Raw genomic sequence first — 12579 nt, 5'->3', positions numbered from 1 at the left:
GGGCAGCCTACTCGCCCACCCCTGTCCGCGTCTTGGAGCAGCAGACCAGAGTCCAGCTTTCGAGACTTGGATATGTGGATAGAAAACTGATTATTTTTTATGGGTTCCATCTTGCCCGCATTTTGAAAACACAAACAACCCCACTTCCATAATTAGTTTTTCATCAACCCCACTTCTAAGTTTAGTTTTTCATCAACCCCACTTCTGAGTTTAGTTTTTCTCATAATCCAAATTTAGTAAAACACTCAGGTTGTAGCTTTTTGTATGATCTTGAGAAAAAATGAAAACGCATTGGTTGGCTAAGACATTCATCAGCTGCAGCAACATGGTTCTCACAGGGATTTTTATCATTTGTCGGAAGATTGGGCAAGCGTTTTTCTAAGCTTTCAGGCAGGTTACGTGAACTATTGGACAGCAATTCCTGTGATGAGGGCAGGTAAGTCCTTGGAACTAGGGCATGGGTGGAAAGGACCGAGGTATTCTAACTTTGTCCCTAAAGGATCCAAAGGTGATGAGTGGCTTTGATTTGGGGAAGAATTTAGTGCTCTGGTGAGCTTTTTCTTCCTGGTACTGATGATGAAGGTACAAAAAAGATCACCGAGAATCATTCTTGGATTCGGACAGTTTCAGGAAGTACTGATGATGCTGGTGTTTGTTCGAAGGGTGTGTCGGAGGCTGTGTGTGTTCATTGTGGGGGGGAAGGTGCAAGAGAAAGTCATTCGGCCTGCTTCACACAATCAATCGAAGTGGCTAAGGGCAACAATTCTGGCAGAGGAGTCAAATCCAGAAGCAACTAGGTTTTCATGCATGGATAAAGTGATGATGAAGGCTGGGTTGGTTGGGCCTCAGTTTTTTATGATTATTTTAAACCTGAGCTGGCTGTTAGACAGCATTAAAGGCCTATTAAAACCTGAAAATAAAGATGTATTCCCAAGAGGGGGGTGAATTGGGTTATTAAAAATTTATTTGCGGAATTTCAATTTACTTTAACCCTTATTTATTTTAAACTTCCACACTCGCACAATCTCAATGTCTAAGCAGCGACCGTACTATACCAATCGAGAATCCTAGGTATAAATATGAATATGAAATTACAAACCAAATCCAAATTTCAATAAATTCAGTTAATCAAATATCAGAATCAGATTTTCAGCTACAGTCAATAATATTCTCAAGATACAATTTCAGTAATTCAATCTTGAAGTTTCTTACCACTTGTGCTTCAATAGATTGATTAATCACAAACCCATTTACCTCAGCTTATTTACTCAAGAATTCAGAGCTTTATGCTTGTCTGAATTTTCAATCCAACAACACAACAAAAACCAATATAGATTCAATCACAACCAAAACCAATTCAGCACGTTCCAATATTCAGCAAGTTCACAATAAGAATAAAGCATACACGCAGGTTATATCTTGCAAGATTTAAAGAGTAAGGGAAGAAGAGCTATACAACAGATTTTTTACAAGGTTCGGCCAGCAGCCTACGTCCTTGCTTCAAGCAACCCGCTTTGAGGATTTTCCTTTCCACTTCGTTGCCAGGTGAAGTACCCCTCTCTCCAATCAAGGTGGAGCCGCCTCTCTAACGAGAACAACCCTCTCGCTAGGCAACGATTCAAAATGCCTGAACCGTCAATAACAAAACAAACAAGACAAGATTGTTTGTACAATGAAAATACTCCCCAAAAGAGCATATTAGTACACATTAGAATCAATATACTTCAATGTTATCAATAAAGAAGATGAAGCTGATGCTCTATCCCTGAAGCATGTTGAGAAGGCACGGGGATCATTAAAAGATACAGATTCTGGTACAGACAAAACCACCTCTACAGATCCAAGGGAAGAGGATAACCTGGGCTCTGTGGGTTTATACAATACTGAGTCTGGAGGGATGTCAATAAAGAATCAACAGATTGGGGAAGAAGCAGCTATGACACAGAATGACAAACAGGCTGAGATAGCTTGCGTTGGGGGCACATTGGGGAGTGAAAATAAAGCTGAGGCTAATAAAGAAATGGACAAAATTCCCCAAGAAGTTCAATTGAAGCAAAAGGAAAAGAGAAAGTTAAAGAATTCATATCAGGGAAGAAGAAGAAGAAGAAGAAGAAAGGGAGGGGTTCTCAATTCAATCCATTGGTTTTTGCTAAGGGGCTAAAACCCCCGTCTAAAACAAAATGAAGATCGTTAGCTGGAATATCAGAGGTTTCAACAAACCCCTGAAACATAATGGGGTGATAGACCTCATTAAGAAGAAGAAGGTAGATGTGATGGGTTTATTGGAAACTAAACTTGCTCCCAATAAACTGGAGGATTTTATGAAGAAAAAGCCAGCCAGCTAGTGTCAGATTAACAACTTTGATGACCATGGTGCTGGAAGAATTGTAGTAGCATGGAAACCTCAAAAGGTGAGTATTCAGGTGTTAGAGAGCAGTCCTCAAATACGCTGTGCTATTTGCTGTCTAGTATCAAACAGGAGTTTTTTTACCAGCTTTTTATATGGATTTCACACTGTTGTTGCTAGAAGATCTCTTTGGCAACATATACATGGTATTGCTAAGTCCTGCTATGGACCATGGATGCTGATGGGGGATTTCAACAATGTGCTATACCCAGATGAGAAAAACAATGGGAATGCGGTCACGGCCTATGAAACAAGGGACATGGCTGACTGTTTTACTGAATGTGGGTTGTGTGATTTGAATTCTAGTGGGAGCTTTGGGAGGAAATGGTGCAAACTAGATAGGGCAGTGGTAAACAGGGCATGGCTTTGTGATGGGATGAGTGCACTGGCCCTATTTCAACTTCCTCGAATCTACTCTGATCATGCTTCTTTTATGGTGACTATGCTTGAAGAGGATGATTTGGGTGGGTAGAAGACCTTCTAAATTTTTTAACATGTGGGGACAGCATTCCATGTTACAGGATGTGGTTAGTAACTCGTGGAATATTGAAGTGGATGGCTTTAAGATGTTCAGGCTCGTGATGAAGCTCAAAGCCTTGAAAGGTACACTAAAGATGCTCAATGCCACACACTTTTCCCACATAACTGCTAGAGCAGATAAGGCTAGTGATGACCTCAAAATAGCCCAACAGAACCTACACAATGAACCTGGGAATGTGGAATTACAGAATGAGATGGTGAAAAAAAGGGAGACTGCAGAAAAACTTGATAAAGCCAACAGAAGCTTCCTATCCCAGCAGGCTAAAATTAAATTCTTAAATAATAGTGACAGGAGTTCCAAGTTTTTCCATGCTCTGATGAAAAGACATACGGCCAGGAACCATATTTCTAAATTGAGAAAAGAGGATGGGGAGTTTACAAACTCTATGAATCAAGTAGCTGAGGAATTTCTGAGCTTTTATAAAAAACTGCAGGGTACTGAGTCTGTTTGTGCTCCTATTGATCCTGAGATAATTGCTAGAGGCCAGATATTGAGCGATTATGAAGCTGCAATGATGGTTAAGGAGATTTCTGATGAAGAAATTAAGAAAGCACTTTTTAGTATAGGAGATGATATGTCCCCTGGGCCGGATGGATAAACTGCAAAAATTTTTAAAATGGCTTGGGATACAGTGGGTGGTGATGTTGTGGCTGCAGTGAAGGAATTCTTCTAGAAGGGCAGGTTACTTAAGCAAATTAATCACACTGCTATTGCTGTAATTGCCAAATCACAACATGCGAATTCAGTTCATGACTACAGACCTATATCTTGTTGCAATGTGATATACAAGATTAAGATTATTGCAAGCAGGATCAACCCAGTTCTGGATAAACTTGTGAACCCAGCTCAGTCGGCCTTTGTGAGGCAAAGAAGTATGATTGAAAACATCTTCTTGATTCAGGAGTTGGTTCGTAAATATGCTAGAAAGAGAATATCACCTAGATGCATGCTAAAGATTGACTTAAAGAAAGCTTATGATTCCCTTTCATGGAGTTTTCTGAAAGAGATGTTGAAAAAGCTGAATTTTGCTGATAGAATGGTGAAATGGATAATGGAATGTGTGTCCTCAACTTCCTTTTCTATTTCGTTAAATGGCTGCCTTGGATTCTTTGAAGGGAAACAGGGGTTGAGACAAGGGGATCCTTTGTCCCCAATCCTTTTTGTCATATATATGGACTATCTTTCACCCCCGGTGTAAGGAACTAAAAATAACCCTTATGGCTTTTGCTGATGACCTTATTCTATTTTCTAGAGGGGAATATTGGTCAGTTAAAAAGCTGATGGACTGTTTGGAGAGGTTCTCGAGTTGCTCAGGGCAGAAAGCTAATCCCTCAAAGTCAAAAATATATACAGCTGGTTTGGGTGGCTGTAAGTTGGACAGTATTAGAAGCCTAACTGGTTTGACTGAAAAAGTTTTCCTTTTCGGTACTTGGGTATTCCATTAGCTTCTACTAGACTTAATGCTACCCATTACTCTCCTTTGATTGCAAGAATTGATAATATTATTTGTTCAAGGCCAGTAAAGACTCTGACTTACGCAGGAAAATTAAAATTAATCAATTTGGTGGTACAAGGAACAGAATACTTCTGGCTCTCGATTTTTTTAATTCCTGTGGCAGTCTTAAACCATGTGGTTAGATTGTGCAGGGTCTTATTGTGGGGAGGTAGATCAAAGCCACTGGTGGCACGGAAAGAGGTGTGTCTTCCAAAGAAAGAAGGTGGGCTGGGTATGTTTGACTTGAAAACTTGGAACAGAGCCTTGCTTACAAAAGCATTATGGAACATCCATATGAAAAAAGACTCCCTATGGTCGAAATGGATAAATCAGGTTTACCTCAAAGGAGGGAGTGTATGAGATGCTTCGATAAGGCATGATGACTCACCCTTATTCAAGAAAATGGTGGAGATAAAAACTTACTGATGCAACAATGTGGAGGCAGTGTGGGTGCTAAACGTCAGCTCAGATTGTGGACTTTAGGAGATCAGTTTTCTTGTACGGAAGCTTATCAGTTTTGGAGAGCTAAGGGAATCATAAGACCTTGGCAATCTTTGATCTGGAAAATGGGTTGTACTCCGAAGCATTCATTCATTCTATGGTTGAGTGCTAAGAATAAGCTCCTAACAAGTGACAAGCTCTCGGGTGAAGCTAAGGACAAGCCCTGTGTTCTTTGCAATTCTGAATTGGAGACAGTGGATCATCTATTTTTCAGATGCAAGGTTAGTGCAGAGGTGTGGAACTCCTTAAGGGGCTGGCTTGGATGGAAGTGTGCCATGACATCGTTGAAAGCAGCATTGAAATGGCTCCATAAGGAAGTTAGAGGATATGGATTTCAAACTGTGGCGAAAAGAGCCTGTTTCGCCTCAACTGTCTATGGAATCTGGCATTTCAGAAACATGAAAAAATTTGAAGGGAAGGACACGTGATTGAAGCTATTATAAATTATATTCAGATGCACATATATAGAACTGTTTATGAGAAATTCCCATATCTCCAAGAACTGAGGAGTTGAGATGGAGAGTTCTATACTTTTGGTGTAAATTCATCCTTGGAATGTAATATGATTGTTTGACTGGCTGGTTTGGCCCTAGGTATGTCTAGGTTAGATTGTATTTAGGAGTTTTCCTTTCATGAATGATTGTGTTAGATGAGAAGCCTGGGGATACCCAGTATACTTGTACATATTATTTTGAGGAATATATTTGCCTTTACGGATCAAAAAATAAATAAAGAAGATGAAGCTTGAAAATATATCACCAATAATATGATTATAGAGTGCGGATTTCAATAGAACGAATCAGATTTTTGCAAAGGTTTAGCAAGAACACACAGCAGCTGTTCAGAAGAGACTTTCAGCAATAGAACTCAATTTTCAAATCGTTTGTGTACCGTGAGTTGCCCTGATGTGCGAGAATAATATGTATATATAGTGCACAAGGGTTTCTAAATGTTTACCCCAATTTTTCTCTGAATTTGGAAACCATTCATTCAAATTTGGAAACAAGATCGGCGCTGTTAACAGTTTAAAACATAGACATCAATCGACTAGTCATGATAGGTCAGTCGCCTGAGCTCTTTAAAAAATAGCGCATTCAGAAAGTCAATACTGGGTCAGTCAACTGGTCCCAATAGGTCAGTCGCCTATTCCTGTTCTATTTGCTCATTAACAAAGTCAGTAGCCTATCAGTCGCCTAATGATATATCATCAGTCGCCTGACCATTAAGCCACACTTTGTTTTTCAAAGTTTGGTTCCAAAGCTTAAATTTATAACTTGGAAAACTTAATTTAGGCTTTATGAAAATATTTTCCATGTATAAAAATAGGTCTCTAAATCCATGATATATCCTAAGAGCTTCAATCTTCAATATTGAAATTTGAAGTACTTACATGAGGCTTTAACAAGATGAATCTATCTAAGTTCCCAAGCCTTCATGTTGTGAAACTTCCAATATCCTTCTGAGCTTTACTCACTACTTAAATAAACTTCATGTCCCTCATGACTTGAAACTTTATATCCATCATGGCTCATAGCTTTAAGTGTAAATTTCATTCAAGCTCTCCAAGCATACTCACTTGATTTCATAAAACACTTAAGCCCTAAAACTTAACTTAAACAAACGTGTTAAGTAACCTTGATTTGTTATCATCAAAACGAGATTAAGTCTTGCTACGCCAACAAAACCATAGATGGGCCAGTCGGTTAAGGAGGCTCATAACGAGATTCATGCTTCAATTTTAGGCTTGGTTAAAAAGAACGAAAACCCTCCAAATAAGTCTCATCTGGGCAAACTAAATGAGCAGGCCCAAAAAAATTTATCCCTATTGGTACTAATATCCGGGTTGAGTGTCAAGTCCACAATCAGAACGAAGCCCACAGTCGTTCTTTTAAAACCTGTGAGGCAGCAGGATTTCATCTACCTTTGGAGCAGAAGCAAGCTGCTCCTGGCACAGCACTTCGATTGGCCCCAAATCAGATCCATGGTGGTCAAGAGGATAGAAATAGTTGTTCCCAAATAAAAAGAGAGGAGGTGGAGTTAGAGAGGTTGGTTTCCAAAAATTCCACTAATATTCTAGAGGGAGTTTTTTCTAAACTTGAGCCTCTCATAAAAATTTTTAAAAAGCAGCACCTTTGGTTCTCCATCCTACTCCTTTGGTTCAAAAGTGCTCGACTCTAGAGAGAGATGGTTGTTAAAAATTATCGTATTCCTCGTGATGGGTAGCATTCTTCATTTTCGTTCTCTCTCTCTCTCTCCCTCTTGCACACACACATCTAACTATTTCTCCATCTCCCTACAAAATACTTCCCCTTCTTCTCCCTTCCCTTCTCTCTCCTCCCATCCTTTCTTCCTCCATCTCTCTGCTCTTTCTCCTTCTCTTTTCACCCAAGTATCCTACATCAAATATGCATGAATCATGATAGTAAGTTCATAACTAGAATCACAAAAAAGAATGATGTGACAAGAGACTATGGCAAACAAAACACAAAGAGATTTGTGGTAGTGGGAAGCAAATCATTGGATTTTTTCATTGAATAAGAGGTCAGGCATAATACTAATATACAGAAATAGGATAAATAGGAGGATCTCTCTTTATTTGGACATGAAAAAGTTTCGTAGGCTAATTCATGCATGTGAGGAGCATGGCTCACTAGGGACAACAAAAGGAATCAGACCTTAATCCTCTCTCAGAAGAAGAGGAATGGGAAAGGCAAATCTTTGGAGCTGTTGGAGATTAACAAAGGAGGCAAAAGGTGGCAAAAGGATTTTCAAAAATTTAAAGGAAGTGCATGTCCTAGTGTTTTCGACTGGGATGGAGGAGATAAAGCCTAGCAAGATCAGAGGTAAGAGCTCCAACGCTGACACTGCGTAGGATAGGGGGGCAAGAGAGAGAGAGAGAGAGAGAGAGAGAGAAGTTTCCAAGAAGAGCAAGGTTTTGATCTCTGGTTGAAGAGCAAGGTTTTGATCTCTGGTTGTTGCCCTAGATGTGGGTGTGATCTGGGTGGGATAGTAAGTAAGCCATACAAGGAAGGGAGACTCGTAAACAATTAGGGATAAAGGCCAGGGCAGAAGCAAGGAGGAAAATTGTGTGTGCTTGTCACAAGATCAAGAGCATTGTTGCCACAACCTAGCAAAAGAAATGGCAAAAAAATTAAGAGAACTGGAGACATAAGAGTTCTCTCATAAATACAATAAATATGGTAGGAGAAATAACAACTTGGGTAGGGGGACGGCCTCATTGTGTAAAAGCGCTGAGACATTTCATTTCACGGAATGTAAAAAGGAATCAATGATTTAAGAAGAGATGGAGATGTCCACGTGTACTGGGGCAAGAAATGCAATTCTTTTGCCATGTGGAAGAAATCACAAAAGACGGGAAATAGCATACAATAGGAAGTTATGAATTTTGTCATTGTGAATGCCCTGCTGGATCTTCTTCTATCAAGCAGACAGTATACCTGGTCTAATTTTAAGGAGAATCCAAACTTATCAAGAGTTGATTGGTTCCTTTTTCCATGAACGGCAAAGAATTTCCCCAATGCAATGCAAAAGCCACTTCCTAGAACTAAAGCATTTAAACAAATTAAAAATCTAGAATTATAACTTTTTATTTCATTCATAACTATAATGTGGTGAGCAAACAGTTACACTCAACTTCCAACAACAACAACAACAAACCAAGCCTTAAGTCCCACCAGGTGGGGTCAGCTACATGAATCCTTTTCCGCCAATTTACGCAATCATGGGCAATTTCCAACCAACTTCCATTTTTCAAAAATCTTTTAAATATATATATAGCAATCTCATATATATAGCAATCTCATGTATGTAAAGTGCTATATTTTACATATTATTATAAGTAAGCATACATTACCCAATAAATCACATTTTGGGATGGCTCAAGTTGCCAAAGCCTCAACCAAACCTAACACAGCCTTCATGTTGGGATCATTTTTTCTTCTTTTTTTTTGCAAGGAGATTCTATTCAATGCCTAAACTCTATTGAAACCTGACCCCTTTCACTTTACCCTAGAGTTCCAATTTCAAAAGACACTGGATATATAAAATATTTAAATAACATAAAAGTTGCATATAATGATGGTGAAAAAATGATTATTACGAACAAGAATGTCAACAAGTGTTTAAAGCATTCTTATAAATATGATGAGTGATTTCATTTACATTTGAACAATACAGCAATAGACTTGAACAAATACATTGGATGACTGCTACACAATATTATCCAAATAAGACTTGGAAGAACACATCAATAATAGCACACTTAACTTTTAGGGAACTAATATCATGGGCAATTTCCAACCAACTTCCATTTTTCAAAAATCTTTTAAATATATATATAGCAATCTCATATATATAGCAATCTCATGTATGTAAAGTGCTATATTTTACATATTATTATAAGTAAGCATACATTACCCAATAAATCACATTTTGGGATGGCTCAAGTTGCCAAAGCCTCAACCAAACCTAACACAGCCTTCATGTTGGGATCATTTTTTCTTCTTTTTTTTTGCAAGGAGATTCTATTCAATGCCTAAACTCTATTGAAACCTGACCCCTTTCACTTTACCCTAGAGTTCCAATTTCAAAAGACACTGGATATATAAAATATTTAAATAACATAAAAGTTGCATATAATGATGGTGAAAAAATGATTATTACGAACAAGAATGTCAACAAGTGTTTAAAGCATTCTTATAAATATGATGAGTGATTTCATTTACATTTGAACAATACAGCAATAGACTTGAACAAATACATTGGATGACTGCTACACAATATTATCCAAATAAGACTTGGAAGAACACATCAATAATAGCACACTTAACTTTTAGGGAACTAATATCTTGTTAATGTTTAAGCAGACTATCATAAAATAACTCACCATCAATGTCCACTACAGAATACACATGCATGCATAACATCAACCAACCAACCAGCAAACCAACCAGCCAACCAAAAAAACATACATACATAATGCATGCATAAAAAGGCACCTTGCAAGATCTGATCCACGACGATGTAGTTCCTCACCCCAGTTAAGAACATCGTGATCTCCCACATTTGGCAACCTTGCCATGGATTTCTTCAATAAAACAGAATATGTTGCATCAAGAAGAAAGTAAGTATGCAAAACAAAATACTCCAACAAAAGCTTTGAGGCCATCTCACTAGCTTCTGCACCATTATGACCATCAAAAACTGCCACAATTCCAACTGTCACCTCTGTAATCCCCATTGAACCTATTCCATCATCAAAATCAAGTTTATATATATATATATATATATATATATATATTAGTGATGCCATCTATGTTCTTCAAAGGCCAAATACCTCAGCACAATTTCCTGTCTATCAAAAAATTTGAAAATAACTTCTTCCTATGTTACGTATTATTAAATAAACTTGGAGTAAATCGGTGTAAAAATCAAATGGCAACAAAAACATTGCACAAGCACGTTCTTCATCTTTCAAGCCAAAATAATTATTATTATCCTCCTAATATTCTATGCTAGTAACGTAAGATTCTGTGCAGCTGTATTGCTGCTAGCACGCGCCAGATGGTTCTGATTAATCAATTATTACTCTTTTTATAAGCCAATTGATTACTTAATTTGCTAATTTTTACCTAGAATGATAATTGCGATAATAATCCAAATGTGAAGACATCACAGCAAAAAGACCCTCATCACACTGCACCCCAAACAAAATATTGACTAGCCCTAACAATTCAAACGTATTACACAATCATGATTGAGCAAGAAAGCATTTGTGATACCGAGTAATGGAATGTGAACATCTAGAGCGCAGAGAGTGCGATCCTCCTGAGACCTTCTTCGTCCCTGGTGAATGGCCGACTGGCAGGCAATGGTACGACGGGAAGCATAATTTGAGAGCTTCCAGCGGGGGCATTTTGGCGATTGGAACACCGCCGGAGCACCACCTTCCTTGTACACGGTCAAGCAGGTCGACGATTCCCCGTGAACCCCTGTTTTTACACACAACAGAAACCCTAAGAGGGACAGAAGGAGTTTGAATTGTTTCATAATTGATTGTTAATGGAAGCGGTTCATCGTTGCTGCTGAAATTTAAAACAATGGGAATTGCAGCGACTGAGAACTATCGAAACGCTCGCGGAATCAAACGTTGAAGATCCAGGGGCAACCAGCTCCCTCTTTAGACTAACTGTTGGCCGTTCAACAGTCAAAAATTAGAAAAATAAAAATTTAAAATTAGAAATAAAAACTTATAACTGAAAATGAGCAACTTAATTATTTAGATATTTTCCCTTTCTTATTTTTTTTATATTAAAATATTAAATAAGATGAAAACTTTTTTTCCCATGTCTCCAAACTTCCAGAATGGTGTAGCGAGTTTTAAAAAAAAAACTCCCTACATTATCCTGCAAGCTTTAAACCACCAGCGAGTTTCAAACAACGAGGCTCCCGCTAATGAATACGTGGCTGCAAAAAGCTCGCTAGATCATTTAACGAGTTTTACATGCAACCTATTTTTCCTCTCGCACACTTCTCCACGTCGTACATCTCTCCCAAATCCTTCACCCTCTATTCTTCCCCCTCTACCTCCATTAGCCCAATGAAATCCTCCAACCGCAACAGCTCGTCCCCATCGAAGTTCGCCGTCCTCACCTCCGCCTCCACCTCCACCTCCGCCTCCTCCTCCGGCAAGTCGCCGCTGATCATCCGCACACAGTGCCTCAGCTCTGCCACCAATATCTTCCCATCGTTGTTGTTGTCGATGCAGCGGAACACGTGCTCCAGCTCCTCCAAGGCATTATTATGCACACAAAATCCATTGGAGTTAAGTTGTTCTAGAGTTCAATTTTTTTCCTATTAGTTTCTTGCAAACAAGTAGCTCCATATACTTATAGTTAAATATTTGGATGATTTGTCATCTGGTTTGTTGCCCTGTAGATATGTAGGCAGGTTGAATTTAAAGTCGCCAAATAGATCGTACAAAAAATTGAGTAGGGAGCTCTGTTGGGAAGTGATCCACAAGCAACAATCGTACAAGAAAAATTATGCAACAAAAATACGAGACCAGATTTACATGCTTCGATCCATTATGACCTACATCCACAGGAAAGCACAAAATCCACTATAACTGTTGAGAGAATTATACAAGGAGAAGGAGGAGGCTACTGCCCTCAACTCCTATCTCACTCTCTCTACAAGGATTCACTTTGCCTCACACACAACACACCACACCTTTCTACAACACACAGCTCTCTGCACACACACAACACAGCCCTCTACTACACACAATACGGCCCTAAGCAGCACACACAATATGGCCTTAAGCCCACACATTGCAACTCTGCACTCACACAATCTGCTGCAACTCACAACATTGCCACACTCAATTACACACACATATATATACACATATGGGAAGGGGAGGAAGTCAAACAAGGCAGCTGCAATTTAACATGGTTAGCAAATTTTGGTGGTCGTCCATCTCTAGCTTCAACAATTGCAGCTGGGTGGTGCAGCTACCGACACCCATACGAGCCACATCCCAACAATCTCCACCTTGGCAAGTATCAACTCCCTAAGTCCACAGTTCCACCTTGATACGAACTTGATCAAGGC

General features: G+C 39.0%; 1 protein-coding gene across 10 annotated transcripts in view; it reads right to left on the bottom strand.

Annotated features, from left to right (window-relative positions):
* LOC131156200 (probable protein phosphatase 2C 51) overlaps positions 1-11193 on the bottom strand; it is a 138909-nt gene extending 127716 nt beyond the window's left edge. For 8 of the 10 annotated variants that reach the window (XM_058109705.1, XM_058109703.1, XM_058109704.1 and 5 more), the window contains exons 1-2: positions 10746-11160; positions 9963-10209 (exon numbers count right to left, since the gene is read on the bottom strand). In XM_058109705.1, the coding sequence (XP_057965688.1) occupies positions 9963-10209; positions 10746-11013 (515 nt within the window). In that variant the 5' untranslated portion in view covers positions 11014-11160. Of the gene's footprint in view, positions 1-9962; positions 10210-10745 lie in introns of all 10 variants that reach the window. The other 2 variants (XM_058109701.1, XM_058109706.1) reach the window with 2 other exon arrangements.
* Between the last annotated feature and the right edge of the window lie 1386 nt (positions 11194-12579).

Source organism: Malania oleifera, chromosome 5 (genome assembly GCF_029873635.1).
Source record: "Malania oleifera isolate guangnan ecotype guangnan chromosome 5, ASM2987363v1, whole genome shotgun sequence".
Taxonomy (NCBI): domain Eukaryota; kingdom Viridiplantae; phylum Streptophyta; class Magnoliopsida; order Santalales; family Ximeniaceae; genus Malania; species Malania oleifera.
This window is presented reverse-complemented; position numbering and strand designations above follow the sequence as displayed.